Source organism: Sinocyclocheilus rhinocerous, unplaced genomic scaffold, assembly GCF_001515625.1.
Source record: "Sinocyclocheilus rhinocerous isolate Xijiao unplaced genomic scaffold, SAMN03320098_v1.1 scaffold263, whole genome shotgun sequence".
Classification (NCBI taxonomy): Eukaryota; Metazoa; Chordata; class Actinopteri; order Cypriniformes; family Cyprinidae; genus Sinocyclocheilus; species Sinocyclocheilus rhinocerous.
This window is the reverse complement of record NW_015645086.1, coordinates 813710-834567: the sequence shown is the minus strand read 5'-3', so window position 1 is coordinate 834567 and position 20858 is coordinate 813710. Positions and strand designations below refer to the sequence as shown.

General features: G+C 35.3%; 2 protein-coding genes across 2 annotated transcripts in view; both read left to right on the top strand.

Moving 5' to 3' along the window:
- Nucleotides 1-16172, top strand: part of LOC107705653 (plexin-B1-like) — a 96373-nt gene extending 80201 nt beyond the window's left edge. The window contains exons 18-40 of the mRNA XM_016509045.1: nt 273-424; nt 568-673; nt 1733-1869; nt 2172-2351; nt 3536-3746; nt 3869-4111; nt 5400-5576; nt 5667-5815; nt 6722-6822; nt 6911-7128; nt 7251-7429; nt 7599-7665; nt 8792-8938; nt 9199-9364; nt 9574-9677; nt 9792-9876; nt 10828-11000; nt 11076-11236; nt 11325-11472; nt 11574-11638; nt 11728-11803; nt 14112-14186; nt 15053-16172. Of these exons, the coding sequence (XP_016364531.1) occupies nt 273-424; nt 568-673; nt 1733-1869; nt 2172-2351; nt 3536-3746; nt 3869-4111; nt 5400-5576; nt 5667-5815; nt 6722-6822; nt 6911-7128; nt 7251-7429; nt 7599-7665; nt 8792-8938; nt 9199-9364; nt 9574-9677; nt 9792-9876; nt 10828-11000; nt 11076-11236; nt 11325-11472; nt 11574-11638; nt 11728-11803; nt 14112-14186; nt 15053-15157 (3225 nt within the window). The 3' untranslated portion in view covers nt 15158-16172. The remainder of the gene's footprint in view (nt 1-272; nt 425-567; nt 674-1732; nt 1870-2171; nt 2352-3535; nt 3747-3868; nt 4112-5399; nt 5577-5666; nt 5816-6721; nt 6823-6910; nt 7129-7250; nt 7430-7598; nt 7666-8791; nt 8939-9198; nt 9365-9573; nt 9678-9791; nt 9877-10827; nt 11001-11075; nt 11237-11324; nt 11473-11573; nt 11639-11727; nt 11804-14111; nt 14187-15052) is intronic.
- The window catches only part of LOC107705652 (SRSF protein kinase 3-like), a 10818-nt gene continuing 5202 nt past the window's right edge, over nt 15243-20858 (top strand). The window contains exon 1 of the mRNA XM_016509044.1: nt 15243-15371. Within this exon, the coding sequence (XP_016364530.1) occupies nt 15243-15371 (129 nt within the window). The remainder of the gene's footprint in view (nt 15372-20858) is intronic.

The following is a 20858-nucleotide window of genomic DNA, read 5'->3' as shown; positions in this document are numbered from 1 at the left end:
AATAATTTACATTTTATAATATATTATTAACATAGAAAACAGCAGTTTTAAATTGTAATAATAATTCACAATATTCCTGTTTTCCTGCATTTTTAATCAAATAAATGCAGCCTTGGTGAGCATAAGAGATTTATTAAAAAAATATTTTACAAAACCTTACCAACCCCAAACTTTTGAACAGTAGTGTAGTGCTTCGGGTCTCTAATTCAATGCACATCCATGGCTTTGTCATCACTGAGTAACTTCATTACACATTTTCTGGTTTATTGCAGATTGAGCCTCTTTCTGGTCCAGTGGAGGGTGGCACAGTGCTCACCGTGTCTGGCTCTAATCTGGGTCAGAGAGCTGAAGACATCCAGCACTCTGTGACTGTAGCCGGAGTCCCCTGCACGGTCATCCCCGACAGATACGAGGTGTCCTCCAGGTAATATGATATGAGTATGAGTGAGGGCATGCTGTATATTACTGGCACTCGTTAATGACATTGTATAAATGGCTTCCACAGTGTGATGAAGAGTATTGACCCAGTGCGCTGATTAATGGGAGGTCTCTTTGTGTGCCTGTTAGTATTGTTTGCGAGACCACAGTGAGCGCAGGGGAACAGAGCGGCCACGTCTCGGTTCAGGTTAAAGGCGGAGGAATCGGGCAATCTGCCCAGCGCTTCCGTTACCAGGTAACCATTAATCCAACAGGCCACAAAATGGATAAAAATTGTTTAGCAAGAATGAATAACATGCAAGGAATTCATCCTGTATTTATTAAAGGCAGGGAGGTTTTTGGCCATTTTAAAACAACTTTTACTTACTTTTACTTAAAACTTTATTATTATTATTTTTAAAAATTGTGAGAGGTATTAAGTTTTGTTTAATGTTTATTTAAATTTTAAAAGGCATTTTTGAAAAAAGAAATATAGTGGGATTAATGCTTCAAACAAGAAAAAACATGTTCAAATATGGTGAAAAAACGCATAAAAAGTTATGAATATATATATATAAATATATATGTTTTATTTATTTTTTTATTTTTTTGCTTTAAAAAGGATTTTTAGATATATTTACTGGAAAATAAGACATATTTAATTTTTATTTTATTTATTTTTTTAATGTGTAAGTCTTATACAATTCAATAAAGTAGGTGTGTCTTTTTTTTTAAGATTTATAGATATTTTTACTGGAAAACGACCTAAATGTTATGTATTTTTCAGGGGCTTTAATAGGATGAGATTATTGTTATAACAACGCACAAATTAAAGAAAAAAATGGAATTGAAAAATGAAATTAAATATTTTAAAAATATTTTATTTAAAATATTATAATATTTTAAGAAATTAAAATATTTTAAAAATGTGTAAGGCTTACTCAATTAAATATAGTAAGTAAATGCATCTTATTTGAAGGGTTTTTAGATAAATTTACTGGAAAAAGACCAAAATATTATGCTTATGTAAATGGGGGGGGGAAAAGGAAATAACAAAAGGAAATAAGGTGAGCTTTTATGGTTAAAACAAGATTTTAAAAAAAAGTATTAAAAATATATTTCTTAAATGTAAAAATCTTATACAATTCAGTTATGTAAATCTATCTTATTTTAAGGATTTTTAGATAGTTTTCCTGGAAAACAAAAAAATGTATTATTCAGGGCTTTAACAGGATGAGGTCAACAGCACACATGTATAAAGCAGTGTTTTCTAATGTGTGTGTGTGTGTGCGTGTTCTGTTTTCCTAAACTCAAGGACCCAGTGTTATTGGGAGTGTCTCCACTGAAAGGCCCAATGTCGGGCGGCACATCACTCACCATCACGGGACAGAACCTTCTGACGGGCCGTTCCAAAGAGATCAGCATCCTGATTGGTGGAGTCCCATGTTACATGTAAGTGACTGTGTAGAGCAGCGTCCTCTACGGCCGTCCAGTCAGACAGAAGTCATCAGTAAATCTCATTATGTTGTCATCTCTGCAACTCATATCATGTCAGCTGATTATGTGATACATAATTAATCATCCTTCTGTTAATGTTGGAAGTCTTTGTAGATCTAAAACAATGAGCTGTGTTCTAAATACATCAATTCATAAATCTAATATACTCCATACATTACTCAGGATTTATTGTCATTCATGACTATTCACATTTGGCAACACTGAGTTCAGAGTTTTAGTAGTCTGTGTCTTAACAGTTCTCCCAAGCAGTACAACAACGAACATGTAGAGTGTGTGACTGGAGGGAGTAACAGAACCGGAGAGAGCGGCGTTACAGTACGCTTTGGTAGAGCTGAGCGCCATCTACAGGAAGTCTTCTATCAATACACCCCAGACCCCAATGTAACCCATGCTGCTCCCTCCAAAAGCTTCATCAGGTGAGAAACGTGACATGTATTCTAAAGAACTTAAGTATAGTTTTATTTTATTTTATTTTATTGTTTTTACAGAATTACAGTAAGTATTAAGACTTGTTTTTTACTGTTTATTTTTTTATTAGTAAATTTAATATTTTGCCAATGGAATGAGAACAATATTTTCTCTGAAAACAAGTCTTAGACAAATCAATAAAGTTATCTTGTTTTAAAGACTTAATTTTTTTTATTTTTTTTATTTGCGAAACTGCTTGTCCTATGTCATGGAAATACTGTAGCCTATTTAATTTTATTTATATTAAAAAGCTTCCTCGAGTACGTAACGTTATATTTTTTACAACTTATTTCTTTTAAACATTTTTCCAATGGAGTGAAAATCCATAAAGTTGTATTATTTTAACTAAGGATTTTTGTTTATTTTATTTTGTATATCTTATTTTATCTTACAAAACTGCAAAAGGTACCAAGACTTGTTATACATAGAGAATATATGTTAATGTTTATTTTTTTCATTAGCTAATTAAAGAAAGACATTTAGTGAGATGTGTGCTTCAAATAATAAAAAACATTTTTGCCAATGTATTGTTTTTTGTTTTTTTCAATTAAATTAAGTAAATTAATCTTGTTTTAATTATTTTATTTTATTTTTAAAAACTAAGTAAGAATAAGAAATGAAGACTTAGGACTAATGTATGTAGAATCTTTGCCGTAAATGTGAGCAGTCATATATGTGTCAGTGTATTTATCTGTCTGATTTCAGAAATTTGTCTATAAATTGTCTTTTTGTATGAGTATGTTAACATAGTATGCTTTATGCAATCTTTTTTATTTCAAAAGTTCAAGAAAAAATATGAATATTATTTCTTATATTAAAAACTCTTTATTGTGATTTACAGATTGGTAATATAATTTATGTTATATATTTGACACATGCACAGTTGCACCAATTAGCAAATTAATGCTTTGCAATATTTTTTTCCATGATCTGTGTTTTGGAAATATTAGTTATTATAGTTATTAGTTATTATTATAATAGTTATTAGTCCAGCATATACAGTGGGTACGGAAAGTATTCAGACCACCTTAAATTTTTCACTCTTTGTTATATTGCAGCCATTTGCTAAAATCATTTAAGTTAATTTTTTTTATATAATAACCATCTCATGAATCATGGGTGTTTGTCTAAGCGGGGGCCGTATCATTCGAGTGTCTGGCCAGCATCTGGACGTGGTACAGGAGCCTCGTATCCACGTGACCCTGACCCCTCTGGAGCCGCACTCACAGAAGAGGAAGAGGAGGAGGAGGAAGAGCAGTGTGGATTACAGTCTCCTCAGAAGAGCTCGGCGGATCGTCCCAGAGCCCAACTGTCCTGAAGATAGTCTCTGTGTCGTCAAACAGGTAGAGTTCACACAAGTGAGTCTGTGCTTGTGCCTTCTCTCAAACAAACTGTCTAATATTTACATGTCGGTTATTATAACACAGTTTTTCACCTGGTTTCCTCGTGTCCTGTTCCTGATCAGGTGGAGGAGCGGTGCACAGTGAACAGCTCAACTCTGATCCTGTGTCCCACTCCGGAGGTGGGGCCCGAGGCCCTGCGTGCTGCTGTCAGTGTGCATTTCCTCCTGGATAACCTGCACTTTGAGTTTGAGATGGTCAGCGGCAGCCCCTTCAGTTATGAGCCCAATCCTGTTCTTCATAGCCTCAATCAACATGACCCCAGCAAACCCTTCAGACACAAACACGGCAGCATCATCTCTGTGGAGGTCAGGCCCTTCTCACCCGTGTATTAATGCACAGAAGATTGTTGTTTTGTTATTTAAAAACATATTGTAACTCTATAATTCAAATCCCCAAAACTAATAATAGTTAATATAACTGAACTGTATTATATTATATTATATTATATTATATTATATTATATTATATTATAATACCAGCCTAGATTTCTTATTTTAAAATTACAATAAAAGTTTATTTAATAAAACTAAAAATGATTGCCGTTATTACCATGAAAACAGAACCAGGGTTATTGTAGTTAACTAAAACCATGAAAAAGATTTTTCCTACTAAAAATAAAATAAACTTCAACTGAAATTAAATAAAGTATTTTTTTTAAAGTTTAACTTGATTCAAATTACTACAACTAAAACTGGCATTAATAAAAAAATATATTTATTTATTTATTAAAAAACGTAAAATGTATAGACATGTAAAAAAAAAAAAAATACTAATAAAAATGACAAAACAACAAATTTACTAAAATTTTTACTAAAATTCAAATGAAAACAGAAAATCCCAAAATAAAACTAATTCTAAATAATAAAAAACTATAATAGTATCTAAATGAAACTGAGTTTTGAGTTATAAATGTTCAGAACTCAAAACATCCTCACCAGCACAAGTATCATATCATATATCATATCATAACCGTTTGTTCTGATCCTCAAATCTGATTGGCTGAGAAGTTTTTCCAGCCAAGACATATTCACCCAATATCGCCACGGGAACAGTTTGTCTCACTCCGCTTGCAGCATTTCTCACAGTGAGTGTCATGGTGGACACCCAAATCCACTATAATTTTACAAATACTACTGTTGTTGTGTGTAATTTGTAGTTTTAAGAGTTTTTTTAGGTGAGAATGTAGTTGTTTAAAGCTAAAGTTCAATTTAATAAAATGACAAATTAAATTACAATTCACTCCTATGCAGTCTTTTTTTTTTTCTCTCCATACAGCACACTGTAAATAACAATATGCAAGGAAATATTTCTACTTCATCTGACCCATAATGTTTTTTTTCCTGGTGTGATCTACTGTATTCAAGTTGATTCTGCCATATTTATTAACATTATTATATTATATTATATTATATTATATTATATTATATATTTTTTTAATTTAATAAAAATAAATTATGCAATAAAAAAAGATTGCATTGTGCTATGAAAACATAATGTAACTCTAGTTTGGGATCTCTTCTCCTCTGTGTGTTAATACACAATAGATTATTTTGTTATTTACACACTTGAATGGCCCATGAATTTGGATTCTAGGGGGAGAATCTGGACTTGGCCATGTCTAAGGACGAGGTGGTTGCTCTGATCGGTGATGGAGAGTGTGCTGTGAAGACTTTAACCAGAAACCACCTGTACTGTGAGCCGCCGACACAGCAGCCATCAGTGGCAGCGCTGAAGAGACGAGACGCCGCCGACACGCTCCTAGAGTTCACTGTACGCCAACTTGTATCTGAACTTTTATTCATTTTGTGGAGTGTCCCATGATACGATATGGAAATCAGTTTTTTGTGTGTGTTTGTGTAGGTGAGGATGGGGAATCTGAACTTTTCTCTGGGACGGGTGCAGTATGATTCTCAGGGCCCAGCTGCGTTCCCACTGGAGGCCCAGGTGGGAGTCGGGGTGGGAGCCTCCATCGTGGCTCTTATTGTGCTGGTTATCGTACTCGTATACAGGTATTCCCATACAGATTATCCAGTTTATCACTGATTATAGACATGCATTGGGATCAAAAAGTCTGAGAAAGCTAGTGAAAGTAGCACATTTTTTTTATTATATTATCTTTATTTTTATATATGTATTAATTATTGAAATCAAGATTATTTCAATGTGTTATGAAAACAGTGTTCAGAACTTAAAACATATATATTATATTATATTATATTTATTATATTATATTATATTATAACCTACCTATAATACTTACCTAAATTTCTTTCTTTACAATAAAGTTTTGATATATATAATTAATTATAATTACGACATTATTTAAATTAATAGTTGATTAACATAATAATAATAATACAATTAATTATCCTCCACAAGTTCATAATCTGATTATCATATTCTGAAGCATATATCTAACAAATATGTTAGATTTAAAGTATTTTCTCAGACATTTGGACCCCACTGTACAGTACATATGTTTATGCTTGGCATGCTCTCTTCTCAAAACTTACAATAAATCAGATGACTAGGATGTGCAGTTGAGAATAAAGAGACATTACCAGACTCAGCAGTGTGTAGTTTTTTTTTTATATTTGTGACCCTGGAGCACAAAACCAGTCTTAAGTCGCTGGGGTATATTTGTAGCAATAGCCAAAAATACATTGTATGGTTCAAAATTATTGATTTTTATTTTATGCCAAAAATCATTAGGACATTAAGTAAAGATCATGTTCCATGAAGATATTTTGTAAATTTCCTACTGTAAATATATCAAAACTTAATTTTTAATTAGTAATATGCATTGCTAAGAACTTTAACAACTTTTATTATTCAGCTTTCAGATGATATATAAATGCCAATTTTAAAAAAATGACCCTTATGACTGGTGTTGTGTGTTTGTGCGTGTTTAACAGGAGGAAAAGCAAGCAAGCACTGAGAGACTATAAGAAAGTCCAGATCCAACTGGAGAATTTGGAGACGAGTGTCCGAGACCGCTGTAAAAAGGAGTTCACAGGTCAGAAGCTCCCACATGAACATCAGCCAGACTCTGCCGACATGCTTGAAATGCCTTATAATAAACTTTGTGTGTGTACTATGCGCAGATCTGATGACTGAGATGATGGATGTGTCCAGTGATCTCATGGGCTCTGGGATTCCAGTCCTGGATTATCGTAAATACTCCGAGAGGATTTTCTTCCCTGGTCACCGTGATTCTCCTCTGAGACGGGACCTTGACGTTCCCGCCTGTCGCCGGGCCACAGTGGAGCAAGGCCTGGTTCAGCTCTCTAACCTGCTAAACAGCAAACTGTTCCTCACCAAGGTGGGCTTTCCTTAAACCTCTGAGAAAGAATTATTCAAACAACCAAACTGGATTATATAGACCATTAAGGCTTTAAGGTTGGTTGTGTCTTCATTTCATATACATCATATACTTCTCTACAGTTCATCCACACTCTGGAAGCCCAGCGGACCTTCTCTCCACGGGACAGGGCGTATGTGGCCTCCCTCCTCACGGTGGCGCTGCACGGCAAGCTGGAGTATTTCACCGACATCCTAAAAACTCTGCTTAGTCACCTGGTGGAGCAGTACACCACTAAAAACCCCAAACTCATGCTGCGCAGGTCAGTAGTGATGAGTCTCTCAGATTTTAAATCATATCATTGAAGCCATGTTACTGTACACTGAAATCATAGAATCCCTGTTAAATCGCATAAATGAACAGGATGTGGATCCTTTCGACTGATAATTGTGGCAGTATGATTCTCAGTGGAAATCTCTCGCCTGTTGCAGGACCGAGTCTGTGGTGGAGAAGCTGTTGACTAACTGGATGTCCATATGTCTTTACACCTTCCTCAGGGTGAGTGATGCTTGTGTTTGGCTCACAAGGACTCAGTAAGAGATACAAAGAACTGGATGAGAGAGAAGTTAAAGTAGGGGAAAACGTGCCAGTAATTGTATTTAAATATGTAACTAGTCCATAGAAAAAGTCACTTGGATTGCAGATTAACCCTATAAAGCCTGCTGTATCATATTTGATGCACAAATTTCTAAGGGTTCTAAATGATCAACATAATCAAAACGTTGCTGTCTATATGCCTTCGAACATGCTTTCTGTCGTCTGTTTGATATTTGATGCTTTTTAGTGAGTAAAAAACCTTTTAGTATAATTGTAAAAATGTCCCCTTCAGGTGATGCTGCACATGTCTTTTTGCTGTGAAATCTTTACTGATTTTATACAGTAAATGTAAGAATAACTTTTATATTGTTAGTAGTATTGAAAGATGAACACTTACTGGACTGAATCAACATAGGTTTACTTGATTATCTATATATAATTTTTTTGAAAAACCATGTTAAATATGATACATCAGGCTTTTGAAGTACATTTATTATCTCTCAATCATCGTTGTATTGCATTGCATTATATGTTTTGCCCCCACAATCAAAACAGAGCTTTGATCAAAAACAAAGCATTTAAATATCATCTTAAGACATATTATTGTGAGATATAGAGTAACAATTTATGTTTATATGCATTTTAAGTAGTCTGCTAAACAGTTCATTTACTTGCATTTATAATCAGAATTTCATCTTTTTACCATATAAATATCAGTTCTGCACCAACTGCACCTTGCATATTTTTGTTCAGTTTGGTCACGAATGAGCTTCATATTCTTCTGTATCATACTATAAAAGCCTTATGTATCAAATATTATACTCAACAAAAAAACACGTGCAAACTTTTTTTTATATATATATTTTGTCTGAAGGTTCAATAAACGGTTTCATAAAAAAAAAAAAATATGGATTTTTCTGACTATTATTTCATATATCAGGGTTAAGCATGCATAAGCATAACTCAAATTAATATTTCATATTTCAGATCCATGTGTTTATTTATAGGATTTATTTATATATCTGTTTATATTATATATTATACATTTTTATTTTATTTATTTATATATCCATGTATTCATATATAGGACACAGCAGGTGAGGCGTTCTACATGCTGTTCAAAGCCATAAAGCACCAGGTGGATAAAGGCCCAGTGGACGCCGTTACAGGCAAAGCCAAATACACACTCAACGACAACCGACTGCTGCGGGAAGACGTGGAGTACCGCACACTGGTGAGACACACACGCTCTCTGCATTACGATTCTGATGCAGAAATGGATATTATACTATGTGTTGTGCATTATTTAGACTTTTACGAGAAAGGTTGATATTTTACTGTTTCTTTGTTTGTTTTTAATCTGATAACTCATTCACACATGACGTATAACATGGCAGAGTCCTGAAAAAATATAGAAAGTTTTTCATGAGCAGTAAAATGTGAAACTTTAAAGTAAACAACTGCTTTTCAACCGCTTTCCATGTTGCCCCATAGACTCTGAATGTTCTGGTGAGCAGCGGAGGTGCTGGTGAGTCTCAGACGGTCCCCACTAAAGTGCTGGATTGTGACACCATCACACAGGTGAAGGAGAAGATTGTGGAGCACACATTGAAGGGCACGTCATACTCCCAGAGACCCTCCGCAGACTCTGTGCATCTGGGTAAGAGCCTGACACAAGCTGATACAATGTTTAAAAACCAAGCCGATCATTTAAAGAAATGTATATTTACTGTGTATTTATTACTTGAAATACATAAAGATTAAATAATAATATTAATAAAATAACAATTATTTTAAAAAATGTATGTAATACTGCTTAATTGAATATTTAATGATAAATGTAAGTTCTTGTAATCTTGTGTTTTATAGAGTGGAGGGCGGGAATGGCTGGTCATTTGATTTTGTCGGATCAGGACTTGACATCAGTGGTTCAGGGGTCCTGGAAACGCCTCAACACCTTACAACACTACAAGGTCTCTCAAGTTGTTTTTCAATCTAATGACTTTATTTTGTGGAATGAAATTTCACATGCTGTTTTTTTTTTCTGAGTCATTGTTGATTTGTAAGTGTTTCCTATATCTCTGCAGGTCCCAGATGGAGCCACAGTAACACTGGTGTCACGACAATCCAAACAAATTCACCACGACAGCCATGACTACATACCAGGAGAGAGTAAGTTTGCTTGTTTTTCAGCATGACATGGTGTTTTTTCTTTTTTTTCAAGAGAACTAAAAACATAAAAATTTACCAAATCAATGCAGAATTCAGTGGATATGCAGGTTTGCATATACTGACATTTTTACAACAGCTTTAAAATTATTCTAATCAGAATACAGAGTTGAACTATCTCAGTTCTTAGTTTTAAAATATTAGTTTTACTAACTTCGGTTTTTCTTTTTATTGAAGTGTTAAATAATTATTTATTAGTTATGAATAGTATTATCTTTTCATTTATGTCCATGAAGTTCCAAATAAAAACAGAAAAAATATCAGATTAGTTACATTTCATTTTTAAAATGTAAAATTCACTGAATTATTCAAAAGTAGATATTACATATTATGTTTATTTAATAAACACTACCGTTCAAAAGTTTGGGGTCAGTAAAAATAAATTAATGCTTGTATTTAGCAAGGATGCATTAAATAGATCTATAATGGTAAAAAAAAATGTAACTTTCTGTTCATCAGAGAATCCTGAAAGTGCAAAAATATTAAGCAGTACAATTGTTTTCAACATTGATAATAATAAGAAATGTTTCTTGAGTAGCAAATCATCATATTAGAATGATTTCTGAAGGATCATGTGACACTGAAGACTGGAGTAATGATGCTGAAAATGCAGCCTTGCATCACAGGAATCAGTTACATCTTAAGAGCACACCTCAGAACGTTCGTCAGCCAATCAGATTCAAGCATTCAACGGCCCCGTAGTATAATACAACAGAATTTTAAATTCTAATAATCAAATAAATGCAACCTTGGTGAGCATAAGAGGCTTCTTTCAAAAATAAAAATCTTTTGAACAGTAGCGTATAATCCAGAATAATCAAAAGAAAACCGTTTGATCATACCGCTATTACAGATTTTCTCATATTTTCATATATTCTTTCTTTCCTCTCTCAGAGACCCCGATGTTGGAGGATGGAGACGAAGGAGGAGTGAAGCAGTGGCACCTGGTGAAGGCCGGTGAGGAGGCGGAGCTACCCAAACACAGACGGGGCAGTCTGAGAGACAAAGAGCGTGAGAGAGCCAAGGCCATCCCAGAGATCTACCTCACACGCCTGCTGTCTGTGAAGGTACCACATACAGACGCCACTGACACAGTTCACTGTAAACAGGGCCAGATGGATCACCTGTACTGTGTGTTTTAGGGTACACTGCAGAAGTTCGTAGACGATCTGTTCACTGTGATCCTGAGCACCAGTCAGCCGGTTCCTCTGGCTGTCAAATATTTCTTTGATCTGTTGGATGACCAGGCTGCACAGCACAACATTACAGACCCAGAGACAATCCATATATGGAAAACAAACAGGTTGGTAAAGAACTTTTTTTTTTTTTTAAGATGAGGCAAGTATTATGGGTAATTCGGTCACAACTTATATTTTGACTTTGATTTGTAGCTTGCCACTGAGATTCTGGATTAATATCTTGAAGAACCCTCAGTTCATCTTCGATGTTCAGGCCTCTGACAATGTAGATGCAGTGCTGTCAGTCATTGCTCAGACCTTCATGGACTCCTGCACTATCGCCGACCACAAACTGGGCAGGGTAAGCCAATCAAAATGAAGCTGGAGGAGATGGATTGCGGGAAGAAGCCAGATTAAAAGACCAGCCGCTAATGACTTTGGTTCTCTGTGTTGTACATACAGGATTCCCCAATCAACAAGCTCCTGTACGCTCGAGACATCCCACGCTACAAACAAATGGTGGAGAGGTGAGTTCAGTTAGCTCATATTAATGCAGTTTAATGCTCAATGTGGAATGACATGTACTCACCATACTTTGTTGATTGTATTTCATCAGATATTATTCAGATATAAGACAGACCATCCCTGTTAGTGACCAAGAGATGAACTCTTCTCTAGCTGAACTCTCTAGGGTGAGTTATGGGACATTTACCTACACTGTGATGCTCAGGTTACCATATTTACAAATTTGATGATGACGAACAGCCTGGGTTAAAGAAACTTAAAGAGAACATTCTGAAAAGCCATCAGAGGATTTAGGATGTTTTCTGCATTGTGGCGGTAGGCAAAAGTAACAAAACCAGACCCACAAGAGAGGCTGGTTCTTCTGTCTCTGCACACTTGCACAAAACCGATTGGTCCAGATGGGAGGAAAGTGGCAAGCAACACTTACTCGGTTACATGTGGGTGCAAATTACCCACAAATAAAGGGGCCCTCACCTGATCCATTAGATGTGGTTGTTTTGACTGGCCTTCAAAGATGATTCTTGTTAGAAAGCTCTTTGTACAAAGCAAACCACAAAGCCCGGGACACACCAAGATGACGGACAGCAGTCAGACAATGTCAATTGTTTTTTTTTTATTTGAGCATCGGCCGTTTTAGTTTTTTTTTTCTGTAAATTCCGCACTGTTGACTCTAGTTGGACACCGTCAGCTGTTTTTGTCTGATTCTGTATGTCAAATCTGCGACGGAGCTCGTTGGCGAGAAAGAGGACTCCGATTGTCTGTTCAGCTTAGCGAATGAGTGCACAAGAAAAAAACAGAACTGACGAAAGCAAACCAATGACAGAGTAAAGAGGGAACGCACAGACACCTGTTGTCAATCTATCCGTTTCTTTCTTTCTTTATCCACAAGAGGAAGACCAAGGGCTGACAATGCAAGTGCCAACTTAGCAGACATGATGGAAAAAAGCTACACAAATCCATCAGTAATGAGCACAGCTGGTGTAAACAATGGTAAAAGCAAGCCCTGCTTGCTTTGTGTATCCCATAGACTGTATAAAAACATGGACGTAGTGTCCGTGACGGCAAAATTAGCTATATAGACCAAAACAACTTTTTGTACCAGGCTGTAAACATTTTTTTTTTTCTGCTGTAAAGTTGGGCATTTTAACATAGGGAGTCTATGGGACTGACTCCCTTTTGGAGCAGCCAGTCGATGAATTGCAGTTTTAGTCAATTCCGTGTTGGTTTCATGAGAGAGACCGGAAGGTTGCCGCTTGGTGTATCCACAGTTCTAGCTCTCCCGGTTTCCCTGATTGAATGCCGAATACAGACTACTGCCACCTGCTGGTATGGGAGAGTTATGTTCTCTCACACAAGCGCAGAGTGTACGCGCTAGCTGGCCATTGGCTGTAGTCTGTCTGATGTGTTCTAGTGTAAGTTTTTTGCCCCGACACAGGTGATGTGAGGTGATGCCACAGCAGGCTTTCCTCAGCGCTAGTTCTTTGGAGTCGGTTTGGTGTGTCCCCTACCCTCACAGTCACTGTGTGGAACTCACAATGACTGGGTATGAAAGTACAAATCTGAGAATAAATTGCAAAGACCGAGTAAAAATTGTAAAGTTTGAGTAAAAGTCACAACCGCTGTACGCCTTAAGGAAGGCTTAAATACACTACATGACTTTTAGCCAGATTTTTACCCCATTTACAGTCTGGACAAGTTGATGCTTGTTGCCAAAAGTGAGAGCCAGTCTGCAGATTCGAGTTGACAGATTTTACGTAGTGTATGATGGTCACAGACTCCGATTTTTTTTAGCTTCAAATTCTGATTCCATCCATTCAGAGGATATGAGACATGTTTGATATTTTGAGCCAATGTTGTTGTCTTTTGTCACACGTCTCCTAGCAACAAGGCATATTTTTCTGCATGAGTTTGTGTTCAGAACAGTTTGAAAGTCTGGTAGTGTGTAAATGATCCTCAGTCATCTGTGACCCTGGATCACAAAACCAGTCATAAGGGTCCATTTTTTTCGAAATTTAGATTTATACATAATCTAAAAGCTGAATAAATAAGCTTTCCACTGATGTATGGTTTGTTAGGATAGGACAATATTTGGCCGAGATACAACTATTTGAAAATCTGGAATCTGAGGGTGCAAAAAATCAAAATACTGAGAAAATCGCCTTTAAAGTTGTCCAAATTAAGTTCTTAGCAATGCATATTACTAATCAAAAATTAAGTTTTGATATATTTACGGTAGGAAATTTACAAAATATCTTCATGGAACATGATCTTTACTTAATATCTTAATGATTTTTGACATCAAACAATCAAACCCTAATTAATGCCATATATATGAGGCTATGATGTTTTTATTTTATGTAACTCATCCCCCCACAGTGTGAGACAACAAATTTGTTATGCCAATATTAAATGCATTTTTTAATTATAATTAATTCATTATAATATTGTTTATTCTGTGTTATGCTTCCATTGCAGAACTACTCTAATGAAGTTAACCATCTAGTGGCATTGCATGAGTTGTACAAGTATATCAACAAATACTATGATCAGGTGAGAACTTCAGTATATTCTATATATTTCTCTCTCTCTCTCTCTCTCTCTCTCTGTATATTTGTATGTTTATGTTGTACATTAAAATGGCATTAATAGCATTGAAAAAAGATAAAGTTTTTTATCAAACAGCAAGTGTATTTTTAAAATAGTTTGATTATTAAAATTAAATCATGTTTTAACTCAAAGTAACTCTTCTTTTGTCTGTTTTGTGTGCTTTGCCCTTCAGATGAGTTATTAATATTTGCATGCTCTGGTGTGAATAGTGATGAAGGGGCTTGACAGCACGTTCTTGTCATGCACTCATGCTTTAGCAAGTGTTTTATAGCAACCTAGTAACAATAACAATGATGCACAGTATTAACAGTGACAAAAATAGACTCCTGTTGTAACAAGAGTTAATATTGTATACATCTACTGCTCCATGTTTACAAGTAGAACAATATTTGCATGTAGACATAAGTTTTATCACGAGGAATCACATTTTTCTTGATTTTTTGTGAATAAAGTATTTGTTGAGCTATGAACATACAGCACTTTCAGTCAGTTAAACACCTGACATTCTCTTATAAAAGCTCGTTCTGTGTCTTTTCTGATGCCAGGCAGATGGATATGAACATTGTCAGTTAATTCAGAGGAAGCAGGATAGATACTGTTATTCTTAAACACCAGAGAATCTGCAGATTCATTACATTAAACTTAAGTAACATTAGAAATGAACTCAAAGGAAAATTAAATTTAACATTTTATTTTTACATTGTCTGAAACTAAACAGCCAACTTAAAGTTAGGGTGATGATTTACATATCATGAAATGAAAAGATCCCCAATCCTTTTCATGTCTATAATTTTTTTTTTTCTTCATAGATCATCACAGCTTTAGAGGAGGACTCCACTGCTCAAAAGATGCAGCTGGGCTACAGACTCCAACAGATTGCTGCAGCTGTGGAGAATAAAGTCACTGACCTTTGACCTGTAACCTCAGACAGACACTTGAAAAGACTGTAAAAGAGACAAAGCCGGTGACAGAAAGAGACCAGAGACCTTGCCAAAAGACATGAACTCTTACTTCCTGAAGACTCCAGAGCACAGAGGATATTTAAGACGGATGATTACGATTAAAGACAGCATTCACAGATTCGAGAAGCGTGAATCTCTCATAGATGTTACACGTACACTGTTGCTGGTCTGTAGAGCTGCTCTCGGTTTAATCTGAACAGCAGTCACTCACCAACACGCTACAGTGCCTGTGAAACTAACTGTTGTTGGCGGGGCATTTCTGAGAGAAGTCCCTTATCTGATGCGCTAGTCCTCCAGGGTTTTTTGCATTGAGACGTACGGCCCTAAGCAAAGAATGTTGTTTTCAGCGTGTCAAGCATGCTTGAACACCACATTTTCTGTATTTAAAAAAGAAGTCTTACAAAGGCCGACTTACTGTTTGGCGGATTCTTGATAAACTGCTTATCCATGCATTTGGTGTGATGTGCTTTATGTTGCAGCCTGTGACTTAATAAAAGAACTCAAAAGAAAAAAAACAAACAAAGGATGGCTTCTAAGGACAACTAAATGACAATTCTTGCTCAACACTCCCATAGACCTTTTGTTAAGTGTTCTCTTGAAAACTGTTTTTATCCAGATTTTTGTTTTGCTTTAAATGAAAAACACTGGTTTAAGGGACCTCACCCTAACAGGGCCATTTGAGATATTTTCATGTGGCACAGGCTACAGTATTATATACATTAACATGCATGGATACTCACCGTGAATTCAGAGATTTTAGGTTGGCACATGCATGTCGCGTGTGCATTTTATTGTCGATTCTGATTATGTAAATGGCAGGTTAACCCAATTAACACACTTGATTTAGGTTAACAGGTTTCATGTAACGTTCACAATGCTCAGTTGTGCATTTGTTCTAGTCATTAAGGTTTGTTTCTTCAGTGTTAAAGTGTGCTTTTCAATGTTTTTGGTTGGCTTTCAGTAAAAGGTTGCACGTGTGTATATCTGCGATACATCCCTGCACACTTGGCTGAAATAGTTATGCCGGAAGTATTTAATTTATGCTGCTTTGGTTTTGTTTTTTTTATATATAATATATATATTATTATTTGTGCGATCATGGCCATCCTTTCAAACGTTTTATATATTTTCACACGTTTTTATATTTTTCTTCAAATTTATTCTAAAGCAGTCACACTTTTAATTCTTTTTTTTTTTTTATCAGATCATGGCTAACATAAATTAGATTTTAAAATTTTTTAAGTTTTCTGGACACTGCACATTTTATTGTGAGCTGTTGTGCTGTGCATTGCTCCCACGTTTTACGTTCTTATTGGTTTTTATTTATTTATTTATTTATTGTGTGTTCGATTAATGTACAGACCAAATTTGTTAGTGAGCAGCACAGCCACCTGTCTCCTCAGAATATCTCTCAACTCAGAGAGAGAGTTCATAAAGTCAGAGATGAGCATCTATAAGCAGCTCCAGACCTCTGATGAAATCATGCAAACAAACACAAAGGACATGATCTGCACCAAATCGTGAGTGCAACACACCTCTTTACTCTGCATGTTTCTATGTATATTTTACTGTAAAGGTTTTCACCAAAAATATTTAAAATGTGCTTCTGCTGTTGGATTGTTGTGATTGGGTCAGAGATTCTGTTTGTGGCCTTTGGTAGCCATATAATAATATCTTTCAATTCTTCTATAAAAAGATGAAATGACAGAGTTTGGCTGCAGTTGTATGACAGTAAACACTGGTCTTCAGGACATGGATACTGTACTGCCCAATTGGTGTTGGCAGAAGTTAATCCTTATATAATGAAAATGTCTGCTTTATATTTAGATGAGTTATGTTGAATGCACATGATATTGTGAGCTGACGTATATTGTCGTACTGTGCATTGCTCGCATGATTTACTTTCTTATTGATTTTTATGTATTTATTTATTTATTTTGTGTTCGATTAATGTACAGACCAAATTTGGTAATTATGATCCACCCCTCCCAAATTTAAAATTAACATTTTTTTTTTTTTAGCTTGTAATCTACAGTGAACTGACTGCAGTTGTCAGTATTTGTTCAGATCTCTTCATGCAGATATACTGGTCTTATTTTTGCTGTAGTTCACTATTGTGCTCACTGTTTTGTACGTATGTGTGGCTATGATACACTATAGATTGTTTTGTAAGTCTTGCACAGGATGCGCTGGCCTATTTGAAGCGACTGTAAATTGTTTCTACCATCTGTTCTTTTACCTGTGCATTTCTATTGTAAATAAAATGTTGCTATAACTCAAAATGTTTCACAATTTGTTGGACGTTCAGCTTTACTTTAATGAACTGTTCAGAAAGTTGCATTGTAAAACAGAGTGATTGCGTCTTTGTATTAAAGGAACAGTTTTTGCAAAATGAACATTCTGTAGTTGTTTACTTACCCTAGTGAAATATGTCTTTAGGGTCTTCATTACAACTTTTAATAGATTCAAAATACCATTCAGTTATTATAAATTAAGTAATGCTTGAATGAATTTCTTTGATCTCTGGAAAACAAATGTCTCCATCACATCCTTCCATACACATGTATAGTAAAGTAGATTTACCTTATAATTATGGTATAATTACCTTTTATTATGTGCTACTGTACTGCCCAATTGGTGTTGGCAGAAGTTAATCCTTATATAATGAAAATGTCTGCTTTATATTTAGATGAGTTATGTTGTTTTATATATAGTATGTGCTTTATTGGTCTATAGCAGACTTCTGGTCATGTACCTCTTTTTTGATCCTTTAAGAACATCCACTAATTGACATTTCTTTGAGATTTAGTTTAAGTACTTTTAGTTTAAGATACATCACAATAATTATAGAATTATAATTTTAGAATGAATGAATTAGTATGTTGTTGTATGTGTTAATATGCAGACTTGATCTAAATGCGGTACTGGCTTATCTGACTCTTGGTGAGCCAAATGTGTCAGGATAGAAGAGCTGCGCTTCCACCTCTACCGGACGTTTATGGTTGTCTAAGAATACACAGCACAGATTTAGTCATTTGTATATGCTCCATTACATCAGCAACCACTGAATTATGTATGCTTACATCTGCAAAGATTTATGACTCTCATGATACTTTATGCATCATATATGTTCTGCCAGGTCTAAAACCAGCCTCTGCAGGACAGCAGCAGAGAGACCGTATATATTTATCCTCGTATCTCTAATCCCTGTCAGAGAAGAGACCTCAAGAGTGTCTTCTCTAGGTGGCAAACATCAAGACTTCTGCTTCCTGTGTGAACACGAATTGCTGCAATCTAAATGGTTAGTCATTATAAACCACATAGAATACATTAATCTGTTGACAAATTGCTTTAATCATGCTGTGATCCTAACAAATATGGTATATTGTCAATAAATATTGATCTTTTCTCAGAGTAAACTCTTGAGTACCTGGTTCTCATGTTATGATGTTTCAAATGAGGGCAGGTCAGAACCGCTCACTGGCGCTGACACTCACTGGTTCCCCAGAGAATCTCCAGTGAACAGTTCTTAAAAGAACCCTTTTTCCCATAGTGTAAAGAACACAAAGAACCTTTGTGCAATAAAATGTTTCCATGGATATTAAAGGTTCTGCATGGAACCATAGAGACCAATTAAGAACCTTTGTTTTTATAAGTGTATACAGTTCATTGACTTTCTCTCTCTATAGGTGGGTATCACCCAGTGCAGGTGGGCGATGTTTTTAATAAGAGATACAAGGTTCTGTCAAAGCTAGGTTGGGGTTATTTCTCTACTGTATGGCTCTGCATTGACCTCAGGTACTGAAACTTTGTGTTTTATGTGTTGCCTTGCATGTGTAAATGTGTGTATTGAAGTGTGCATGTGTGTTTAAAAGTTCTCAAGTGTCCGTTCAAATGAGGGCAGGTCAGAACCGCTCACTGGCGCTGACACTCAGAAGTGTGTGTGTCAGTGTTACTAAGTGATAAGTGCTTTCATGTGTGTCTGGAATCATCCAGAGACTGAAGGTCAGGGCATTTTGACCCTTAGAAGTTCCTTCAGGAATATCTCATTTCCAGTCAATGCATACACAAACATCAGTAGTGCTAAATGGATTTAATATTGACTTAATCCTCAAAAATAACTAGAGGCAATGCATTATAGTGATTTTACCACAAGTAAGGAGTGTTTTCAAACCTAAAGGGCAACTGTATGTAGTTTTGTATATTTTTGAGGCTTTAGAGCCCCCTATGGTTAAGTGAGTGGAATTCACTGTCGTAATTACAGCGGATAGCGCATGCATTGTTCGTTACTGCCGTAAAGCAAATCGCCTTTCGCGGAATTTCGTACCCGCTCATTAAACTTATGAATTTAGAGGGAGAGTGGGAAAAAAAGCGACACTATTTGCCTAAATAGAAGTTGGTGTACCATCTGAATGATTTTGAAACTGATATTTCAAGGTAAAATACTAATAGTGATGATAAGAATAATAAATAAATAACGTTGCTTTAATTACAAGCATAATAATCAATGTAACAGCTTGTCACATTAATGTAGAATTTGTGTGTTTGTTATCTATAGCGTTTTACAGATATTTTAGAGACAGAACCATTCTTTTTTTATATAAATGCAGATAAAAATAACTACTAGTAATCTATTAAATCAAGACTTTTAAACATACATTACTCTTATAGTACAATTATATGTTGGCTGTTTTAGCACAGAACAGTAGCTAAAAGCATCAACAGCTGATGTTACTGAGGCCGATGGAAAGCTCAATAGACTTTTAATGGAATATAAACACCCTCAACTCGAGCCCATATAAGCTCATTCACTTCAAGCTTGTCAAGGCCTGCTAAATCCTTCTCATTTCTAACGAACTCTTCATTCATTATTATGTGACCTCAGCTGCTTTCTCATCCAGATAATTGCTTTTGATTTGTGTTACAGTCAGACACTTTGGCAGTTGGCAGTCTGAGAATAGCTGATCTATTTATGACCCATGATGCAGTTTTGAGACATGTCCCATTTAGAGTACAAAGCCCAGGGGAGAATGCTAGATAAAAGAAGGAAGACAATTACCATTAAGCTTTCTGAGATACAGATTTTATTCATTATTATCCGTGTTTATTGATCATCAGATTGTGATCCGACTGAAATAGCACAGTGGCTTCCATAAAATGATTCTACATTTAACAAGTTTATGTAGACTGTATTTCAAATAAACATGAAACAGTATTCACAACACATTTTGCTTCCATAATGCAGTGCATTTCCAAATCAAACAGGGAATTCACCTGAGAAAATTGTGGGACTTGAATGGCACTAAATACCAAAATGGAGAGATGAATATAAGTTTGCTAAATCATTGCTCTATTTTGTTTTGAGTTCACATTTTAAATGGCTTTTATTGTTTTATTTTGTTCACGTGTAAGTTTTTCTATTTGCTATCCCTCATTCCTCAATATTTGTTTAAATATAATTTTATTATTAATATTATTTGTTTGTTTGTTTGATGTTTGTATCATTATTTTGTTCAGAACTATTATTTACACCTTTTGCTATTTACTATCTCTCATTCCTCTACATCTCTACATTCATTTAAAATGAAAAATGTAAAAATATATATATATATATTAGGGGTGTAACGGTACACGTATTCGTACCGAACCGTTT